Raw genomic sequence first — 22,158 nt, 5'->3', positions numbered from 1 at the left:
GGTTTTCAGAGTTTTAACAAAACAGTGGCAAGATTGGAGATCTTTTTTATATATTTTATTGAAATGTAGTTGCTTTGCCATGTTGTGTTAGTTTCTGCTGCAAGGCAAAGTGAATCAGCCATACGGACACAAATACCCCCTCTCTTTTGGATTCCCATCCCATTTAGGTCATCACAGAGCACCGAGTAGAATTCCCTGTGCTACCCGGTGTGTTCTCATTGGTTATCTACTTAATACATATTAATAGTATCAAGAATGTATATATGCCAATCCCAATTCCCCAATTCATTCCACCCACCTTTGCCCGCCTTGGTATCCACATGTTTGTTCTCTCATCTGTGTCTCTATTTCTGCTTTGCAAATAAGTTCATCTGTACCTTTTCCCTAGATTCCACATATAAGAGATTATGCAATATTTGTTTTTCTCTTTCTGACTTCTTTCACTCTGTATGACAGTCTCTAGGTCCATAAGAGATTTTTCTCTGCCAAGTAATTCTCTCCCACAGTCTTGGATAAGCCATGAGTCTAATCTTGTCATCCTCTCATATCTTATTTGTGTGACTGAAGATTCTGAGCTGATGGAATTAGACTAAGTGTTATCCCTGTCATTCCACTGCCAACATCACCCAGGAGGTCACCAAAATGAAACAAATTTTTGAAAAGCTTTTAAAAGAAGAGGGAAGAAGACGAGAGGAAGAAAATGAAATATTAAAACCTGACTTTCAGGGCTCAAAAAGCCAGTTCTCTGCTCCATCATACAACAGTTTCACCAGAGCCCTGATGGTTCTCTCCTCCAGCTGTACACCTGCCCCAGAGGGACTGGCGTTGGCTCCCCCGGGGAGGGCACAGCAGTGTATGCAGATGGCCTGTGGCTTCTCTAAAACTCCCGATTCCTCCTCACTGTCACCAACAGGAATAGGAGCTCAGACTCCTGGTAAACCAGCTAGACAAACCAGGGAGGACAGCTGAACACAGTCCGGGTGCGGAAAGCCCATGATTTAAAACGGCAGATTTTACTGCGCGCAACCCACCCTGCCATGAGACGCGGCACAAACGCTAAAAATGTTCAGAGCTCCCCGTGACCTTCGCCCTTCAAAAAGCGCCACTTTCATCTGAGCTCAAAGCACTGCTGTTCAGCCTCCTTCCACAGGCCTGCGGGAATTCATCGAGGGGTACTGAAAACATAGGGAATGCCCAGGATCTTACAGAATTCAGCTAAAGTCTAGCGCGAGGCTCGACGTTCCCTTCCTCGACTGTCGAAGCCATGGGGTCTGCTGCTGCTGCTAAGTCGCTTCAGTCATGTCTGACTCTGTGCGACCCCAGAGACGGCAGCCCACCAGGCTCCCATGGGGTCAGAGGGTCCTAAATGTAGGTGAGCCCTCGCCCAGGCTACTTCGTTTTGTGAGCTTGCAGTTTTGTGATGACTTTAGCAGCAGTTCTGAGCTACAAGATTTTTCACCAAGCGTAACTCTGTTTCCTGAGCCGAGGGAACCTGAATAAACTGAAGTGAGCGGATCCTTGAAATGCTGTCAAGTTCGGCAGCTGTCATCATGTTCCCCCTTAGAGTTCCTGCATGTGGTTACCCGCTGGAAACAGAGGCTCCCGATTGCCAGTTCACGCCCAGCTCAGTACACTCTCTCACGTACTCCCCATCCTGAAGGCAGGCGGGCTGTTTTTAAAGTGTATTTGCTCTTGCCTACCTACCTTCTGTTGATCTGCGGTAGATAAGGAACCATTGTAAAAATCATTAATATTTAGTATTTGCCTTAATCAGGAAGAAGAAAAATATGTGGATCATTTTTTGTTCTTTAAAAAACAGCTTCTTGGCATACTTGAAACCAGAAGGATGTCTCATCCCGCTCCTTCCCCCTTCTCCCTCTATTTTACACTGCAGTCTCTGAATTTACCACTAGGTGGCAGCGAGAATTAGAGAGTGTTTGGCAGAGACCTATTAGCCCTGAACTGGGAAGATGAAAAACCAAGAAAACACCGGGCAGTTTTCAAGGCGTGGAGGGTGAGCAGGATATGAGGCCTGAAATGGCAACCCACTCCAGTGTTCTTGCCTGGAGAATCCCAGTGACGGGGGAGCTTCGTGGGCTGACGTCTATGGGGTCGTACAGAGTCGGACACGACTGAAGCGACTCAGCAGCAGCAACAGCAGAGAGAGTGTCTCGTGTTGTTCCCTGATGGTTTAAAATTCAGTCCGGTAAAGAATTCACCTGCAACGCAGCAGGTCCCAGTTTGAGTCCTGGGTCGGGAAGATCCCCTGGAGATGGGATAGGCTACCCTACTCCAGTATTCTTGGGATTCCCTGGTGGCTCTGACGGTAAAGAATCCGCCTGCAATGTGGGAGACCTGGGTTCGATCCCTGGGTTGGGACGATCCCCTGGAGACGGAAAAGGCTACCCACTCCAGTATTCTGGCCTGGAGAATCCCATGGACAGAGGAGCCTGTCCCAAAGAGTCTTACCCGACTAAGCACAGCACAGTACAGATAAAAACACCTGCCTGGAGTCATTTTGGTGAGCCTGTGACAAATGCAGGTCACAGGCTGGTTTCCTTCCAGCCTAATGAGCTCATGAGTTAATCGTACTTAGTATCTGCTCCTCTGTGCCTTTAACTTGTTAAATTATGTTAATTTTAAATTATGTATAGTTTCCATTTAAATCATGGATTTTAATTCCTCTGGACTTTGAAGAATTTTGTGAAGAATTTTCACTTTGAATTTGTTTTTTAATTGATAGGACATAGGATTGGGCAAATGCTGAAAATCTTTGGGAAAAAAATCTTTCTAGTATCTGTTTAAATAATTCGAATTCAGTTTTCAGAGTTTCATGTTACATACGTTTTTCTGAATATTTTTAAATAGATATCTCAATTCGAGGAAGTATTACAAAATATCCAACATTCTAGATATTAAATTCTACAAAGGCAACAAAACTAACCATAAACAAGTTAAAGTGTACACACTAGGACTTTACATTTTTCTGAATTATTGATAATTTCAAGTTCACTATGTTCCTGGGCTTCCTAGTAAATCTTGAGAGGTGAAATAATCACTTGGGTCCCAAAATCTAGAAAACGATAAAACTCTCTGGGTCTTAACTCTCTTTTTAAATGTCAATGTGCAGGGACTGTAATCTTAATAACAGTTTCTAGGAGGCTCCAGAAATCTTTATGGAGCAGGTCAAGGTCAGAAGTGCATGCATTAGCAACCAGATGTGTCACAGAAGAAAAAATATTTGGAAACACACAAGAGAAAAATTGCTTTGGTGCTAAGATACAACCTCAGAGAGTAGAGATTTTGTCTTCATCCCAGCCTTCCAGTAACAAAATGTCCTAGAAATTCATGTCTGCCTTGGGCCAACCAACTCTCCTGACCCCAGGGAAACTGCTAAAACTGTCTCTCAAGAGCCAGCTGGGTTTCACTGTTTTGCCCACTGTGAATTCGGAGCTGCTGTAGCTGAGCCATGAACAACCCACACTGAAGCTTTCTATCCTTTCAAGAACTTCAGGTGAAATGTCAGGTACTTCTCTCCACCTGTCAGAGCTCCCTCCCTTCTTCTTTGAAGAAAGCCTGAGCTGATGGGGCTGGTTTCCTTATTTTTTTAATTTGCATTGACCCAGTTGCTGAGGAGATGGGGTCAACAGCACAGACCCCAGCTTCTGGGGTCCAGATTTCTCTCAGGCACAGATCCCGTGTCCTCTTGCATGCCTGGAGCTGACCACGGGCTTTCACAGCCTCCATGAGACCAGAGATTTGCAACTGAATGCAGCAAAGGTGACCCTCAGGGCTGATAGGGTGCAGGGCTGGGATTCTGGAGGAGGGGCCGAGGGAGAGCAGCTGAGTTTGGTGTGAACATTAGCCCAGAAGCCTGGCACCAAAGGCGGAAGCCAGCTCTGCTCTGCATGCTCAGCCCTGGCTGGAATTAACAGCCCTTTGAAGGAGATGGGGGTCATGGAATGAATGCCAAGATGTTTACCCTAAGAGCCTCCTGTCCGACTTCCTCAGAAAAGCCACTCTTGTCCTTGAACTCCAGGTTCAGGGTTTTGTACTTCCTAATGGTCTTGGAAATCTCAGTCTGAGAAGACCTCTAACCCTCCCTGAGGGAAAACACAGCCCAGACTCTCCTTGCCTAGGACCGAAGCCAACTCTTCATTCAGGGCTCATGGCATCCAGTGGGCGAGTGATAGGAGCAAATCGGAAACCAGGAGCCAAGGCTGCCCTGAAGATGCTCTGCTGAGGTGCCCCCGGGAGCTCCCCTCTCTGAAGAACACAAGCAAGCTAACTTCCATCCACACACTCAGACTCTGAGAAAGTAGACTCAGTCTGAAAGAAATAAGATTGTGGACAAGATGGTCTTTCTCTTAAAAGTAAGTGATACTGTGCCGATGAGGCACTTACTCAAACTTAGGATGCACGTGACCTTGGTTTTGTGAAATTTCTCAACTCGTGAGGGAAATTGAGGACTGAGGACGCACCTTTAGGAGGCAAAGCCAGCTTTGTTTCACTTCTTTGATCTTTGTCAGTGATGCGCCAAAGCTAAGAGAATATTGCTAGACTAGTTCCTAAGAATACAGCTTTGTACCCCCTGACTGAACCTCAGGGACCCTCAGCATCCTTCCTTGGTCCCTAAAACCCTTCTGATTTCCATTAGACCATCAGTATCTACCAGACCCCTGCAACGTACTCACCACTACAGATTTTAAGAGAGTATATAATAAAGTCTGTAACTCTGTTTGCTACTCTCAAGGAGGTCCCAGTCTCTTTGGAGAAATAAGAGGAATATACAGGACACATTTTGAGACTGATACAATTCAATCCATGGTTTAGAACTGTGAACAGGTGTGTGTATTAGAAATTCTCCCCTTCCTCACCTCCCCCCAGGGTGCAGTCTCTGTGATTAGGGGAAACACCACATGAGTAGCGATGAACAGTCTTCTCTGCACTCCCCAGGGCCTCCCCATCACCGTACCAAGCCAGCTCCTCTGCTCTGAAGAAGTAATATAATCTGATACTAAAGGGTGGGAGAAGGGGGAACTCTAGAGCCAGACTCTTTGGGTACAAATCCTTGTTATCGAGCCACTTTTTGGTGGGATAATGTTCTGATCTGTTCCTTAACACAGTGACCCCACCTATAAAGTAGAGATCAAAATAGTACCTAACTTATAGCGCTACTGAGAAGCTAAAATGAGTTACTGTAGGTAATTATGCATGTGAAATACATTTAAAATTCTTACAATGGAGCCTCAAGCAGCCCATGGATATCGGCTTTGGGTCTATCCATCTCTGTAGTGAAGCACTGTTTCATCAGGTCTAGATTCTCCCTTCTTTGAAATGCCTCTTTTCCTTTCTTTGCACTCTCACTGTTACCACCCAATAAGGATGGGAGAAGTGTTGGGGTGCAAATCTTTGATGCCCAGATCTACCAATGTGTGGAGGCATAAGCATACAGCATGACCCTCTGCTGGACGAGGAGGCTGGGATAAAGACACACCAAGTATCTGGTTTTTGCCCCCTCCTCCCACCTCATGCTCCAAGTGTTCAGAGTCTCCGAGCTGGCCATCCATTAACAATAGCCACCAACAGCACCAGATACTCACTATGCAGCAGATGCTTTTCTAAGCACCATGTATATGTTAGCTCTAATCCTCATAATGACTCTGAAAAAAGTATAACTGTTGTCCCATTTCTCAGAGAAGAAAACTAAGGCACAGAGAAGCTTAGTAATTTGCCCATGGTCTCATATCAGCAAGTGGCAGAGCCAGGATTTGAACCTAAGTGATCCAGGCTCCAGAGCCTATCTCGTAACTCTGAGGTCAGACCTGCCCTGGAGGGAACAACCCCTCATTACCTTTCTTGGAGGCACTAGCTTTTCCATCTGCCTTCATTTGGCTCCTCCATCCTGTGCCGATTAACATACCATCTTTATCCCTAATTTTAGCCCATGTCCATGCCTCTCCCCTCATCTGCAACTATCCAAATCTACTCATCCTCTAAGGCCAAGTCACCTCCTCAAAACTCTCCTTCCTGGACCACAGGAGCCCACATCATCCCTTTTCCTGCATCCCACCCAGCATCCTGCTGGGAGGTACCAGCTTTCAGTAGAGAAAGAAAACCCCTGCTTCTGCTCATAGAGGAGCATGAAGAACAGCCTGGCTGCAGCTCCTCTGGAAAATGACCACCTCTTTCTCCCTGATGCTCCCCCGCATCCTCCATGCTCCAAAGTGAACTTCTTGGACACCATGTGGTCAGTGACGGATACTACCTCCATCAGATGATGAAAACGCTTATAAGATTCACTAAACAAAAGAACAAACAGAAAACTTAATTTTGATTTTAGTGCAAGTGGAGAATGGCTGCTGGGGACTAGGCTTTCTGTCCTCCTCTTCTTCTCAGGTTCCTGCACGTGGAGCATAGTCCAGAGCATCTCCTTGTACAGACTTGCTGGAAAGAAAGATAGAAGGAGCGTGGAGGCGGGGTGGGGGTGGGAATGGGCACAGAAAGGTGGGGAGAAGGGAAGGAAGGGAGGTGGGGGGGAAGGAAAGAAGGGAGGAAATAGAGAGGAAAAAATAGAGAGGAAAAAAAAAAAAACTGGAATGGAGAGTCTAAAATTAAAAGACCTAAAGAGGAAACCAGAGTAGAACGATGGAGAGGGAAGAAGACACAAAAAATCAGGATGTCAAGAGTGTGAAACGCAGGGGAAAGAAAGTCAGGGGAGCAGGAGTGCTGGAGAGGGGACTGCAGACAAAAGACATTCCGAAGGGAGCAGGGCAGGTGGACTGGAGCTACCTGGTCCCCCAGGGGGTCAGGCAGACGTATCACACCACCAGCTGCCAGGGAGCCAAGCCACTGCCTACTGCGGGAACGTTTAGGAAAGTGTATAGTGACTTCAGGTACTTTACTTACGCCATTAATAACTTTAGTTACTAGCTCATAGGAAGATAAACAATGTACACTTAAAATGCTTGGGTAAGGACGCATGGCTGTGAGCTACCAGGACACCCACCCTGAGAGGGAAAAGTGACAGGTGGGCATGGTGCCAAGCACAGAGGTGGGCGTGGATGTGGCCAGTGCAGGGGGGTCAGGAGGACACGGCCCGCTCAAAGCAGAGCTCCCCCCAGGTCACCTTCCAGGCAGTGACTGAGAAGACACCGAAGTGGGGTTCTAAGCTGTCTCATGATCCTGGAAGATAAGTGACCGCCGCTTCATGGACCCCACTGCTCACTCAGAGCCATCCTGAGCACACTGGCATTTCTGAAGGGCACCCCGAGGGTCCTGGGCTGTGAGCCAGGAGGATGTCTTCCCAGCCGGGCTGAGTGTCCCCGGGCACCAGCGCTCAGCCTCCCCTAACCACACCGCTGTAGAAGGAGGTGATTGGAGCTCCTTCAGGCTCTTGGCATGCTTACGCCGACCTCAGGTTCAGGCTGATCAGGCGTGCAGGTGGAGAACCATTTCTACCACCGTAGGGACCAGCATCCTGCAGCCAGCCAGTGCTCCTAAGACTGCGGTGCAAAAATCCCAGTGGTTCTCTCCAGCCCACGGCACACTGGAGTTTATTTTGTCCTTATCTCCACGTTGGGTCAATCTCTCCTCTCCCTTCTGCTGCACCCTTACACTGGAACTTTTCTTTATATCTTTGTCTTTCTTCAAGACGCAGTCCCACTGCCTCAGTGGAGCTTCCCGTGTCTACTTCCAAAGAAGCACATCCCCTCTTTCTCCTCTGCCTTCTGGTAGCCTCGCTGCGTATATTAGTCTGCATATCTTGTTACTTCCCCTGCCGTTACTTCTTCCTGTGCACAAGCTCATGTACTACGCTCAAGGACAAAAATAAAAAGACACATTCTAGATCATTCTTTGTACCCTCCTGCATACTAAACCACTGCTCGCATGACCTGGATACCCAAACAAATGTCTAGGAGGCCGTTTTTCCTTTACACATCTGGTTTTGAGGTTCCCTGGTGGCTCAGATGTGAAGAATCTGCCTGCAATGCAGGAGACCCAGGTTCGATCCCTGGGTCGGGAAGATGCCTTACACATCTCAACTCCAAGGGAGCTCCTATTTTTGTATACCTTCTATGTTGTTGAGGGAGAGGCTGAGAAGAATGGATAGAAAAAACAAATAGCTTAGTGATGCGCCTGGAAAATCAGACCACGTTCAAGAATCAAATGTCTTCTGCTGTAATGTGTGGAGATGGGTCCACCAACACAGATTTATTTGCCTTCTTTTTGGATTTCCCTCCTTCGTTAAAGGACCTTGTGGATTATTTACGGACTCACTCCCATAGCGCTGCTTATGGCACATCCATGAGCCCCCCGGTAGCAGAGCAAATCATCAGAGTAATGAAACTCATCATGGGACTAGATGGGACCACAGAAGGTAAGAGGGTCTGCAGCAAGCCCAGCTCCCTTTCATTCCTTCCTAGACCCCTCTCTGCCTCCCTTCTGCCCCATCAACCTCTCCCCTTCTCAAATATACTGCTTTGTCTTAATGTAACCAATTTGTAAATTAAGCCATGTGTGCATTAATAGTACATAATGCGTAGTAGTACAGAGTACATAAATGTACTGGAACAGCCATTAGCACACAGAAAGGGTGAGCAGGGCAATGCTTTTTTAAAGCAATGAACACTTTCTAACTTACCTCTTCATGTGATCAGCAAATGTGGATGATTTTGTTTAATTAGTCGTGTTAAAATGAAGCCTGCCTGGTGTGTGTTTGCCTGTGCTTTCTGGGGATGGTCATTTGTTTCCCTAAGAATGAACTAGTCAATTTAATATTCTTTTTTTAATCCCCCACCCATCTATTCATTCATTAATTCATTTCTTCGATCATTACTCACCAGGGTTTGGGGAGAAGGAATCCGCCACTCCTCATTCAAGTATATACAGAGAAAACACTCACAACAATAATTGATCAGCCATTTCTCTGATGTTGGGTCTCCATGGCCAAGATGTGCTACCTCGTTTGACTCAAATGAGCTTACTCTTTTTTTCTTTTTTTTTTTGAAATATGCTTTCATCAAGGGCTGTTAGACTTCACCTTCTATCTTTAAGATATAGTTTATACAGCTTCTACTGTGTACCACCATAGGGCACAGTGATGACTAGGGGAGTTCTTGCTGTCAAGCAATCTAGTGAGTGTGTTTATAGAAGCAGCAAATTATCCTGGCCCCAGAACTGCGCGCTGGGCTATACCATCCGTGTGCCCTGTCCCACCTCTGAGCTGATGTGAAACCCTACAGTGCTTAGTGCAACGTCCTGAGCGAGCCTACTATTTCAGTAAAAGTATGAAGAGGTCCATCATTGTTTAATATTATTAAAGCCACAAAATACTTGATTCACATACACTTTGTACCCAGAAACCTACTATATAAAACGGACTAGAACAGGGCTGATATGGATAACGTAGCGTCTTTGAAAAGGTGTTAGTTGCTCAGTTGTTTCTGACTCTTTGCAACCCCGTGGACTATAGCCCGCCAAGCTCCTCTGTCCATGGGATTCTCCGGGCAAGAATGCTGGCATGGGCAGCCATTCCCTTCTCCAGGGGATCTCCCCGACCCAGAGATCAAACCAAGTCTCCTGCAATGAAGGCAGATTCATTACCATCTGAGTCTCCAGGGAAGCCCTTACCCTGGTCCCTGATGCCCTTCCGCTGAGCGCTAGGGCTCCGCAGGTCGCTAGGTTGAAAAGAAATGGTAGACTTTTCTTTTTCACTAAAGAAAAAATGGATTTGAGGTGACTTTGTTCCTCCATGTAAAATGTAATGATTGACTGACTTCCACGGTTCTTTCCAGCCTTGCCTTTGGGGTTTTTATGATTCTATGTCTTACTGAATAGTCTATGTGAAAAGGAAATGTGATTCCAGTCTATGCATGCTGCAGTGCTTAAGGGATGAACTCAAAGCAGCTGCCGGGACTTGATTCCTGGGACACTGCTTAAGTTTCTGTGTGGACTTAGGCAAGTGTCTTCATTGATCTGTTCAACTCTAAGTTACTTCTCTGTGCTTCAGCTCCTCCAGTTGCAAAATGGAAAGGCTATTGATAAGCTAAGGTTTTTGTGAGAATTAGATAAAATAAGACATACAAGATTTCATTATGACTGAAACAATTCTATCTATGGTAAGCATTATATAATTGCTTGCTAGATGACTTGGTATTATTCCTGAAGTGTTCAAGAAGTATTTGTGCTACCTCGGGGATGCTGTAGGAAGGATTCTTATGATGGAAGTGAATGAAGTAAGACTAGATTTCCGTCCAGGTCCTGGGTTAGTCAGGATAAGCTAAATTATGCCAGTATAACAAATAAGCCTGGAAAATCACAGTGACTTAACTGAACCAAGGTTTATCTCTTGCTCATAGATCTAATTCGGAGAAGGCAATGGCAACCCACTCCAGTACTCTTGCCTGGAAAATCCCATGGACAGAGGAGCCTGGTAGGCTGCAGTCCATGGGGTTGCTAAGAGTCGGATACGACTGAGCGACTTCACTTTCACTTTTCACTTTCATGCATTGGAGGAGGAAATGGCAACCCACTCCAGTATTCTTGCCTGGAGAATCCCAGGGACGGCGGGGCCTGGTGGGCTGCCGTCTATGGGGTCACACAGAGTCGGACACGACTGAAGTGACTTAGTAGTATTAGTAGCATAGATCTAATATCAAATATAACACAAATTGGACAACTTTCTGTCCACTTCCCCTCATGGAAGTGACTCAGGCTTCTGCTGGCTTGAGGCTTGGCTGTCTCAACACATGGCCTCCACAGTCACCATGGTAGCCAATAAGAGCATCAGCCTAGAAGTAATGCTTATCATCTTGCTTACCATCCATCGGCCAAAACTAGTCACATGACCCACCTGAATTTGGGGAGGTGGTAGTAGTAAATTAATGGGTCTGAATATGGACATGAATAAGCAGATATTATTCAATCTTTTAAAACTGAAACTCAAAATAGACCTGTCTCCATCCCCACATGAGCTACCAGGTTATGTGAAAAAATTAGTTTGGAACCACTGGCTTCTTGCAAAGTCGTCTTAATGATATTCTTGACTGCATGGATTTCTTAATGAAAAAAAGTTATTTGAGACTTCAGCTAAAATGCAAGTTAAATGAATTGTACTGTGATGACCAGAATTATCCATTGATCTTATTTTAAAGACAAATAACTAGAAAAAGTTTACTCTGAAAATTAGCCTATGTCTTCATAAAGATCACTGACTTTTTAAGCCCTGTAGGTTATATATTTTTTGTTTTCTTTTTTAATTAATTAATTTATTTTATTTGGAGGCTAATTACTTTACAATATTGTGATGCCTGCAGTGTATATGTTATCATCATCCGTTGATTCACACATACCCAACTCGACAGTCTTTTCCTTTCTGCCTCTGGACAGCTTTGCCACTTCATCACGAACAGAACTCACTCTGTTTGATCAAAAAGATCTCCAGAAAAGTTACATTCAAAGATATGATCGTAAGCCCTTTGATAGCCATCTGTCATCAGTTTTTCTCCCTCCAAGGAGGGAGATATTTCCTTTAGTTTTCTCTCTTAGCCTCTAATTAAAGAATTGCTTGGTCATTATTTTTAACCTCTCTCTTCAGTCTTATTGCCATTTTCAGAGAGAACAGAAAGAAAAAAATAAGAGAAAAAGCTATGTGTACAGTCTGTGTCCTCAGAGTCTAGATAGGGGAAGCAGGGAGAAAGATTGAACAGTTTCTTTTCAAAGAAATGAACAAAAGAAAGCGATAGAAAAGAAAATTGATAGAATCATCAGCCAAGTTGCAGACGGTTCAGCCTGACATGGCTTTTGAAGAATTCAAAGGCACCCAGTGAATGATCACCCTGGCCTCATTGACAACAGTGCCTGCTTTAAATAAGATAAACAAGACTGGTTGGGAGCATTGCATTAACTCACCCCTTTCTGCAGAGATAGACCAACTCCCAGGGTAAAGTTGCCCAAAGCTCAAAGGACTGCACTACATCAAGCCCGAGCTGCCTTACAGGGTCTGAGAAACTGCCCTGCTCTGAGCCTTCATCTTCAGCCTTCTCCCCTCCTGCTCTGATAGGAGCCTTTCAAGGCTTTGTTTTCGGGTTGAGTTTGGGGAGCGGTTGGCCAGATCTGTTCCTTGATGAATGTCTTCACTTTAATCTGCAAGGCAAAGCCATACGCTTCAAAGAAAGGCAGGCTGCAGGAATAAGGTCAGTGTTCCTTTGAAGCCAAGGTTCAAAGATGAAATAGTAGTCCCAGTGAAATGACAATGTTTATGCACAAATAGCCACCTTGACTGCAGCCAGGCTCCTCGCGGAGCTAATACACACGAGCTGAAGGTCTGCAAGCTGCCCAATCCTTTCCCCAGCACCGAGGCCCTTTTCATCCCCTGGCCCATCGCCCTGTACAGCACAATGAACCCAAAGTGGAGATTTGGTTTCTCCGTCCTACCGGACATTGAGTGGTCCACCAGCCAAACACCAACACTGTGAGCCCCTCAAGGGCAAAATCTGTGTCTTACATTAATCTGATGTTCCTCTGAGTATCCAGCCCACTGCTTGGCTTAATAAACATTCCATGATTCAACTTTCACCTTGCAGGCCCACTCAGTTTCAGGTCAGTGTTTATGCTGAACAAGATGGAGGGAATGTTTGTCTCATAGGACTGGGAGCTGGGGGGCAGTCCCACGCCAGTTGTGGCAACTGCAGAAGGGGTCACTCAGCGATGGGGATTGCCCAGAGATGGACACTGCTTTGGTAGCGGTCCAGAAAGATGGCAGCTCTGTCGTTTTCTTTATGGCCCAGAGAGCCACAGGAGGGTGAGCCCCAAGCTGCACCAACCACTCCCCTGAAGGAAGCATTGTCTACAATTGTCATCTTACTATTTATTTAAATTTTTGATGCATATTTTTCAATTAATCAGTCAACATTCTTTTTGAACCCCTAATTGGGGTTCTCTGTCCCCCCAACTCTGGGTAACCTTTCACTTCTCAGAGGAAACAGAAGTTGTATCACGTGGAGGGTTTAGGGGGTGTGCTTTGCGGCCAAACTGTGTGAGGCCCGGTCCCCGACCCGCCACTTGCTCCATGAAATGGCCAGTTGCCTGCCCTCTCTCAGCCTCAGTTCCTTCATTATAAACTGAGGTTGTAAAAGGATTAAGTGATGTAATACAGAATAGTGAATGCGGCATGATGCTTGATGCGTAGTAAGCACCCGATAAAGGCAAACGATTCCTTTCTCCTCTTCCTTCTCTAGTTTTTCCAACAGTGTTTATGCACCCTGGAATCTCCCCATCTCTCAGGCCTTACACCTGCTCCAGCAGCAAATCCAGCAGCAGTTCCTTTGACGTAAAGCCAGATGCGGGTCTTCTCTCGCGCCCCACCACTCCCTCCATCAGCTCTCACCTGGATCACTGGAGTGAGTCCCCACTCCCCACGCTTGTTGCCTTGTGACATTCTCCACACAGAAGCACGATTACCTTTTTTTAAAAACTCACTCAGACTGGATCACTGCTCCACTCAGAGTTTCCCACTGTTTTCCATCTTAGTATAAAAGTCCAGACTGTGGCCTTCAAGGCTTCTTCTCCTGATGCGATCTTCCACATTTCCCACCGCTCGCTCCCTTGCTCGGTCTGCTCAGAGCAGGTAGTGTCCTCGCTTTTCCCGGAACCCAGGGAACAGCTACTACAGAGGAGGGTCTTCGCATATGCTGGTCTTCCTGGAACAGCATGTTCAGCCAACACCGACGTGGCCCGCTCCCTCACTTTCCGCCCATCTCCGCTTGGAATCAGCCTCATGAGAGGAGCCGCTGGGTGCTGAACTGCACACCCACCGCCCATCCCTCTAATCCTCCTCACCTTGCTTCAGTCATCACAGCGCTCATGAGCACCGGGCAAATAATCCACAGATCTGCCTGTTTTCTGGTTTCCCTCTCTAGAATGTAAACTCCAGGAGAACAAGTGTTTCATCTTAGTCTTTACACTGAGAACAGTGCCTGGCAGTGACAAGTTCTCAACAAATATTTGTTGAATCCTTCGCTCTTTCCCTTTCAGCTCAGTAAATAAAAGACCCTTATCTCCTCCACACCTCTGTGCTTGATTCTCTTCCTTCTCACCTTGTAAACAGCATTGGCCCCTTTCCTCAACTATGAACTTGATCATTTCCTCCCCCGTAAAAACCTCCCCTCACCCCTCCTTTTGTTCCTACAGCCATTGAGTCGCATCCCTTCCATTGCTGCAAATCTTCCGGAAAGAATGGCCCATGTGCCAGCTCCCGTTCTCCTCCCCGCACAGCTATCAGCCTTCGTCCTCTGGCCATTTCCCTGGACTCTGTCCCTCAGAGGGCACCACCGCCCGCCTACCCTGCCGCTGCTCCCCCAGCCAAACTGGACGGACATCTCCACCTCACCCTCCCTTCCTGAGGACAGTCTTCCCTTAGTTGTGGAAGACGCTCTTCTTTCTGGTTCTTCTTTCTTTGTCTGTCCTTCCTCTCCTTTACTGCTGGGTGCTCTTCCCCAGCTACATTTGCCGGAATTCCAGCCTCTGCTCTCTTTATGCTTCCCTCTGCCCATGCTTGCCCCCCTGTTCCGTTCTGTTGTGTAGAAACATGCTTCTCAAACTTGAACTCACATCAGTCACCTGAAAAAGGGATGGAAGAAACCTCTCCACCTCAGGACACACAATGGATTGCTCCATTGGCTAACACATCCTTGTCTCACCAGCATGGCTGTTGAAAAAAGGATCTCTGTGATTTCATCAACTTTTCCTGCTGTTACTTCAGTGCTAGGCTGATGGAATTCACCAACTCTGTGAATCACAAAGCCACTTTTGCTATCGTAAAAAAGTGAAATTGTTAGTCACTCAGTCACGTCTGACTCTTTGCGACCCCATGGACTGTAGCCTGCCAGGCTCCTCTGTCCATGGAATTCTCCAGGCAAGGATACTGGAGTGGGTTGCCATGCCCTCCTCCAGGGGATCTTCCCAAACCTGTGTCTCCTGCATTGTAGGCAGATTCTTTACCATCTGAGCCAACAGAGAAGTCCCTTTGCTATCATATACATGGCAATATTTGATGTGTTTATAATTGAGTGTCTGATAAGGTTTCCCTAGAAAGGACAGAGTAGTGGAAATTTACATATAAGTGAAAATAAATAGAGTTCCAATTTCTAATATATACTATCCAACTTTGGTAAAATACATTTTCATTGTTGCTAATAAAATCTCCTGTGCTTAAACAATAAAGGAAAATAGAAGATTCTTCTAAAAATAGAATCTTCTAGTTTTCTTCAAAATCACACTTGTCTTGCCCTTAAATAGGACCTTCTGGGTGGCAGGGTGGGTGGCAGGATGGAATAATGAATTGTGTTTTTCCTTGATGTAAATACAGGATTTGACAGGATGAAACACAATAAGCTGTCTTACCTTCATAATTTAATATGTTTTCTCAGTATAATATTCTGGGATTATTGCTGCAAAAAAGATAGGACAAATAGTATTACCAGCTTCCCTCTTCAATCGTCTTACAAATCAAACTTAGATATTATCCAGATATTTACCTCAATTCTCCACTTTCAATATTTCAGTGTGAGACCCAGGCTTTGGTAAACATTAGCAGGAAGGTCAGTAAGAGAGGGATGGGGTAACTGACCCCCCAAATTAGATCTAAGTACCCCTGTCATTGTGCCGATACAGGCATTCTTCCTCAAGCAGAGCTTCCTTGGCTCTTTAGAAAATAAAAATCGTGATGAGCCCAAGATCTGAGGAGGAAGTGTTAGATAGACATGCTCCCCAACAGAGGGCCTCCTCACACTGATTTTCTGAGATTCTTTTTATTTCTTGCATGACTTGAAAGGTATTCAAAACATTCTATCTGTGAAGAAGCTGTTACCTCAGCCCCAGGTTTCTGTTTGCACGTCCCTCTGCTGTCTTTGGCAAGATTAAGGAATGAAGATTCAGCTAATGTGATTGCTCTTCTTTTTCCCTCTGCATACTGGCCTCTCCTGAAGCAGGGAGGTGATGTCTTTTAAATCCAAATTTTGATTAGATTATAGCATCACTGGTTTATGGTGACTATTCTCAAAACTGAGTGTTCTGCCCCTTCCCTGCAAAATCTCTGATTCTATTCCTGAGAATATCCAAAGGGTTAAAGAGGACTGTGGTTTCTGTTCAAAAAGGAACAACAATGGAAAAGGGAAAGCGGATGATTTTGGTGGATGATGTTAGTGGATGAAGTCCAGATCAGGTTTAAAAACACAGATGCGTCAAAATCAAAGAAAACAATGGTGGTCCTTTCTGCTTTCCAGCAACTTCCACTTTCCTCATTGTTGACCCCTGGGCCACCACCCAGACCTTCCTTGCTCCCAAAACCAGACACAGATGCCCTTGTGTTTTCTGCTACTCCAGCTCTCTCTCAGAACTTCAGACTGAAACCTGGGGACTGGATGAAACCTGGACTCAGCACAGCTTGGAATAGGGGGGTGTTGATGCTGGAGTGACCCTTCTAACTTGTGCCAGCAACCCCAGACCTTCCATAACTATCCTTTCTAAAGTACCACCCCCTCCCTTGTGGGTGACTATCTACTCCTTCATTCCATACCATTTTCCTCCGTAGGGTCCATCACCACTTAGCATTATGTTCTTGTTTCTTTGGTGATTGTCTGTCTCCCCCAGGAGAGTACAAGTGCCATGAGGGCAGTGATACTGTCTCAGCCTCAGGCGATATATGTTGGCTGGATGAGTGATGCCCCACCCCCTCATTCAGTGTAAGCTTTGGCCATATCCTATAACTATGCACAAGGCTTTGGTACCACCCTTCTGCATGCTTGTGATGTTTCCTTTGTCTAGAAGACTCTCATCTCTCCCCACACATCCACTATACCCACTCTTCACCTTCTGAACCTTTGTTCAGGCTTCTAAGCCCTGTCTTGATGCCACAGACAGGAAACAATCCTTTCCTCCTCTGTCTCATGCAATCCTTGCCTCTTATGTTAGTCACACACACCTTAGTCCAGTCCTCCAAATATGTAGTGATTAGTTAGTTATTAATAATTGTGCCTTAAGCATCAAATGGGCTTTCCTGGTGGCTCAGACGGTAAAGAATCCACCTGCAATTCAGGAGACACAAGTTTGATCCCTGGGTCAGGAAGATCCCTGGAGAAGGGAATGGCTACCCATGCCAGTATTCTTGCCTGGAGAGTCCCATGGACAGAGGAACCTGGTGGGCTACAGTCCATAGGGTTGCAAACAGTTGGATGCAATTGAGTGACTGAGCACGCATGCAAGCATTAAGTATATGAATGAATGGAAACTGAATGACCAAATTTAAGGCTAAGCAGATTCCCTGAATTCTATTCACTCTCTATAAATAATTATAGTATCATTTCTATAAAGGTTACTTATAGAATTATTTTGGTTCAAATACTGGATTTATGATCACTTCCTTGGTAGATACATGCATAAGCCAAAATGTATAGTTCCTTTTCTATTCTTTTGATAAATGAATAGTTTTACATGATTACATATGCTAAGGCTTGTTCTGGACACCATCTAATATAGAGATGAGTAAGCAGGATAATTCAAGTTATTGCTACCAAATCACAGAAGCAAAAATGGAGTTTTTCCTTTAATTATCCAAGTAGTAGCTGAATCCCTCACTTAAGGTCTCCTCTGGAGACACCATCCAAAGCTCAACTGTGCATTTGACTCACACAGTAATCAGCAAAGACTGGCACCACTTAATCCTCTGTCCGAGCTGAAGTGTATTTCCAAAATACAGGTAAGAGGGTTTTTTCCTGTATGGCATTTTTCCACTGAGTATGCTGAGGGACCTCTGCCCTCCTCTTCCCCATCTTAATGGTGATTTGCACTTAGGATCCTTTTCAATCAAGAAATTTCATGTTTTCATGACATTCCCTGGAAACTAGTAATGAGAGATTGAGGAACTAAATTTCCCACAGAAAAATTAGAGTTTCCCTTGTTTCCATTTAGCCAACGGAAAGCAAATGGTCGTTAGGATTTTGAATCCTTGAAAATTTTTCATGGTGTCTTTCCTTACAAGATCAATTTTGGTTAAGTTTAACTTGTTGTGATAATGAAGTCCAACACATAACACAATAGACATTTATTTGTTGTTCACATAAAGTCCAAAAGGGATGTTAACCCAGCCTCCTTCCATCTGGTGGCTCCTCCCGCTTCAATCTATGGTTTAAAAGGTTGGGGCAAGGAGCTAAGATGACCTGTGTGTGGGACGTTTTCAGGGGCCATGACTGAAAAGGCATGTTTCATTTCTGCCCACATCCTCTTGGTAGAACTGGGTCGTGTGACCTTGCCTAACCACAAAGGATCCTGGGAAATGAAATTAGCCATCTGCCTTGGAGAAGGAAAGGGTTCGTTGAATAGCCAGCCCGTCTTTGCCGCAGTACTTAACCTCAGTCCAGGACATTCTTTCCCCTGCCTTTCTGACGGATGTATATTGTGGGAAGACATTGTATATTTTAAAGAGTTTCCCAATCTTTCTCTATTGACTTAGTAAATAAACTCTTGACCTGGAATGGAATAAAAGTAGCTAAAGAAAAAAACAAAACAAAACAAGGTCCAAAAGACTGAAGATGAGTCTGTTCCTTTATAGGGACGCTCAGGGCTTCTAGTCTGGCTTTTACGAGAAACACTTCGGCTTCTTTTTCACAGAACCTGATTCCAGGCCATGGCAGGTACTGAGATCGTTATCATTATGATGGTGCTAAATTCCCCAATGCTGTGTACTTTTTGGAGGCAGAAAGTGGACCCTGGGCATAATGCTTCCCAGAAGAAACTAAAAAGACGTGAAATTGGAACAGCTCTGGAAGTCAAGCCAGAACAGGGGAGAATGTATATTTTGGAAGTGGTAACACACTCTCAGAAATTCAGGACATTTTGGGGGAAGGGAGGATGTGATGAGACAGAAAATTATAAATTGCATCTTTATCAGAAAATTATATTGCCATTTAAAACATGCAATTTTAAACCATGGGCCTTTGGGTTAATTATCTGAATTGGGTGGGTTTATTTTGAGACATCCCAACTCTCTTATTCAGCCGCACTTTGGTTATCTGGGGACACGGACTAAAAGGAGGCAAAGAGGCTAAAAAAGTATCAAACTTCTGATGTTCATCATATCAGCACCCAGCAGGTACAAACCAATCAAGGTAAAACTAAATTCTAAACCCAGGCAGGAAGATAAAACTAGCAACTTTATATAAAGATGGAATGTATATGAAAATACAATTCTATGCAACATTGCTTTAAGCATCCATCTATTTTGGGAAGCATCAAAAACTGCGTGCTTCTGTTTTGTACACATGGGCGAATTCAGTCCACATAAATCGTTCTCTACCATACCTGGGATTTTATTTAAAAATTTTCCAGAGGCTTAAATTTCTATTTTTTTATTCAATTCTTAACAGGGGTTGAATAAAATGGCAAGATCTTTCAAATAACTTCATTTATGAACCTCAATCATTTTTCTTTTCTTTATCCTCCGGAGAGGAAACTTAAAAGAGTGAGACTTAAACTATAACGCATTTGCACTGGAAAATCCAGCTATGCCTCATTTTTAAAATATTTTGTCTGGATTATTTCATTCATCCTGCTCATTTGTGAAATTTTATCGTGAGATTGGCAGGTGAGATACTGACCCCACTCCTAACCCGACATGGACTTGGAGAAAGTGGCCCCCGAGCCTTCCAGCTGTGACCTTGGACCTTTGCTCTGGTCCCTGGAACAGGGCACACATATTTTTACACTTGAGTTTGATAGGTGTAAAAAAAGGGAATACTAACTGGGAAGATTTAGGACTTTGAAGGCGGAAAGAAAGGAGTATACTGGGTGACAGCAATTCACTCTCCAGAGTGGAGTTTTCTTGCTTTCCTGCTGTTTGCATTTGACATGAGACTCATTCACAAACTTCTAAGATATTGCTTCTCCACAGGGCAAGCTGTTTGGAGGGCTGCAAACCACGCCTTTCCATCCAAACCATCAAGCTTATCCTGTGGCCATTCTTGCTAACTTACTCTTCACCCAGAAGCTCTATGAGGAATAAAGAGGGACAACCAGACAGGACTGTGATCAGGCAGATGAAGCCATGATAATTAGAGGCGGAGTTTGTAAAGGTCTTCTCAGCACCTACCTTGGCAGGGAGTTTAGCGAATACAAATGCACTTCCTCCAAGTTCTTTTTACCCCTGAAACCCCAACACATTGTTAGTTCTGTCCCTCTGCAGTCCCTCCGTGAGTGCAGAGAAGTCCACAGAGAATCCCACCTGAAACGGGCCGTCTGGAGCCCCTGGCATCTGAGACCCATGGCCTTGCTCAGGGAAGACCCCTGCCGCTGCTTCCTAAATCTGTTTGGCCCTTGGTTGCCAGCTGGAGACACAGAGAAATGCAGAGAAAGAGGCAGAAGGCGCAGAGGGCTGTGCTTTCTAAACGGTTACAGGCCACTGGCCTTTCAGCAACAGTTAATGCAGAACAGATGGCAGGTGCTACGCTCGGCTGGCTCTCAACTGAGAGGCTGCCTCTGTCCATGATTAATCACCTGTGCTGGGGGGTCAGAAAGTTCTACCTGGCCTGGGGGGCGGGGAGCGACCTAAGGTTGGAGTTAGCAAGCAAAGTGCCAGTCATTGCCTCTCTGCCCTATGGCTGCTCACATGTTTTCAGGACCACAGTCGGGTGGGGAGGGCATCCAATAAGCAGAATTAGCCAACCTGGGGAACCCTACCTAGGAGGGGAAGTTTGTCTGCTTCTGCAGAAATGGCTCAAAAACTGGTCCATAATGTTCTGTCCCTTCATTTCCTTCCCCTTGAGTTAGCCAAGAGTAGAAGTTTATGGCAGACCAGTAAATTCTGCACTTGCTTTGAGGCCGTAAACGATTTCCACGGCACGAGTGTAAAGAGAATCTGTTTGTCTTTTCCATGGCACTGGGGCAAAAGGATAGTGTAGCCACTTCCTTCCTCCCATCCTACAAACAAGATATCCTTTTACACCAGGAGTCCTGCAGAAGTTTCCTCTTCACTTTTGTTTCCTCTTGTGTGGATGGGGAGATGGGGCGTTGTGATGTAACACACATGGAATTCTGTCGGTTCAGTCCAACTGGAGAAGAACGTGATTCCAGCTGTAGGATCTTTGAGGGTGAAGGGGAGTTGCTGTTACACATTGATCTTTGTTTTTCCTGTCACAGGTTCATTTTCAACTGAACACCAAAAATCGCCAATACACTGGGGGCCGTACCCTAGCCCCACTCTTGTCTGGAGAAGTTGGGGAGAAAACCAGTTACCCCACCAGCCACAGCTGGGGAGGATTAAGCAGGTGGATTTGTGGCTGTGCTCTGGGCTAGAGAGAATGTATTAGTTCTCTATTTCTGCATAATAGATGACCACAAGTTTCAGGGCTTCCTGTTTTTATCTTTTGGCCGGGCTGCACAGCATGTGAGATCTTATTTCCCCAACCAGGGATTGAAGCTTTGCCCCCTGCACTGGGAGTACAGAGTCTTAACCACTGAACTGCCAGAGAAGTCTCAAACTTCAGAGGTTTCAAACAACACCCATTTATAATCTCACAGTCTCCTGGGGTCGGGAGTCTGGGCAGACTCTGGCAAGGCAGAAATCAGGGTGTCAGCAGCTTTCTCTGGAGCTCACCCTTCTCTTCCAAGCTCACATAGGTGTGGCAGAACCCAGTTTCTGAGGGTTGCCAGACTGAGATTCCGGTTTGTGTGTCAGCTGGGACCCCACCTCAACTGCTGGAGACTTGAATTTCTTACCATGTGATGCCCTCCATTTTCAGAGTCAGCAGTGGAGAATGTCCCTGTTAAGACCCCTCCCTCCCTCTTTGAGTCTCTTTCTTCAGGGAGAGCCCAGGCCTTTCTCAGAGCTAACCTGATTAGGTCTTAGGTATTGGTTAATGCCCCTAAAATTCATTTTGCCTTTGTAAAATAGGACTTTATGTGAAGATTTCCAGTAGTTATAAGCTTCATCTTGAATACTCCGAATGAATATTAGTCTAGTGAATACTTAGTTCTGGAAGATAAGAACATATAAAAACACATGTCCTAGGCACCAAAACGAAAAAGAAGCAAACAAAAAACTGAGGTTACAGGAACAACCAGAATGGCTGTGGATAGCACAGGTCACTTCTGCTGGCCACAGCT

General features: G+C 45.3%; 1 protein-coding gene across 1 annotated transcript in view; it reads left to right on the top strand.

Moving 5' to 3' along the window:
* The window catches only part of SPTLC3 (serine palmitoyltransferase long chain base subunit 3), a 158,434-nt gene that overhangs the window by 113,409 nt on the left and 22,867 nt on the right, over nucleotides 1-22,158 (top strand). Inside the window, exon 9 of the mRNA XM_014476477.2 lies at nucleotides 8,254-8,380. Coding sequence (XP_014331963.2) covers nucleotides 8,254-8,380 — 127 coding nt within the window. The remainder of the gene's footprint in view (nucleotides 1-8,253; nucleotides 8,381-22,158) is intronic.

The sequence above is a fragment of the Bos mutus genome, chromosome 13, assembly GCF_027580195.1.
Source record: "Bos mutus isolate GX-2022 chromosome 13, NWIPB_WYAK_1.1, whole genome shotgun sequence".
NCBI lineage: Eukaryota > Metazoa > Chordata > Mammalia > Artiodactyla > Bovidae > Bos > Bos mutus.
This window is presented reverse-complemented; position numbering and strand designations above follow the sequence as displayed.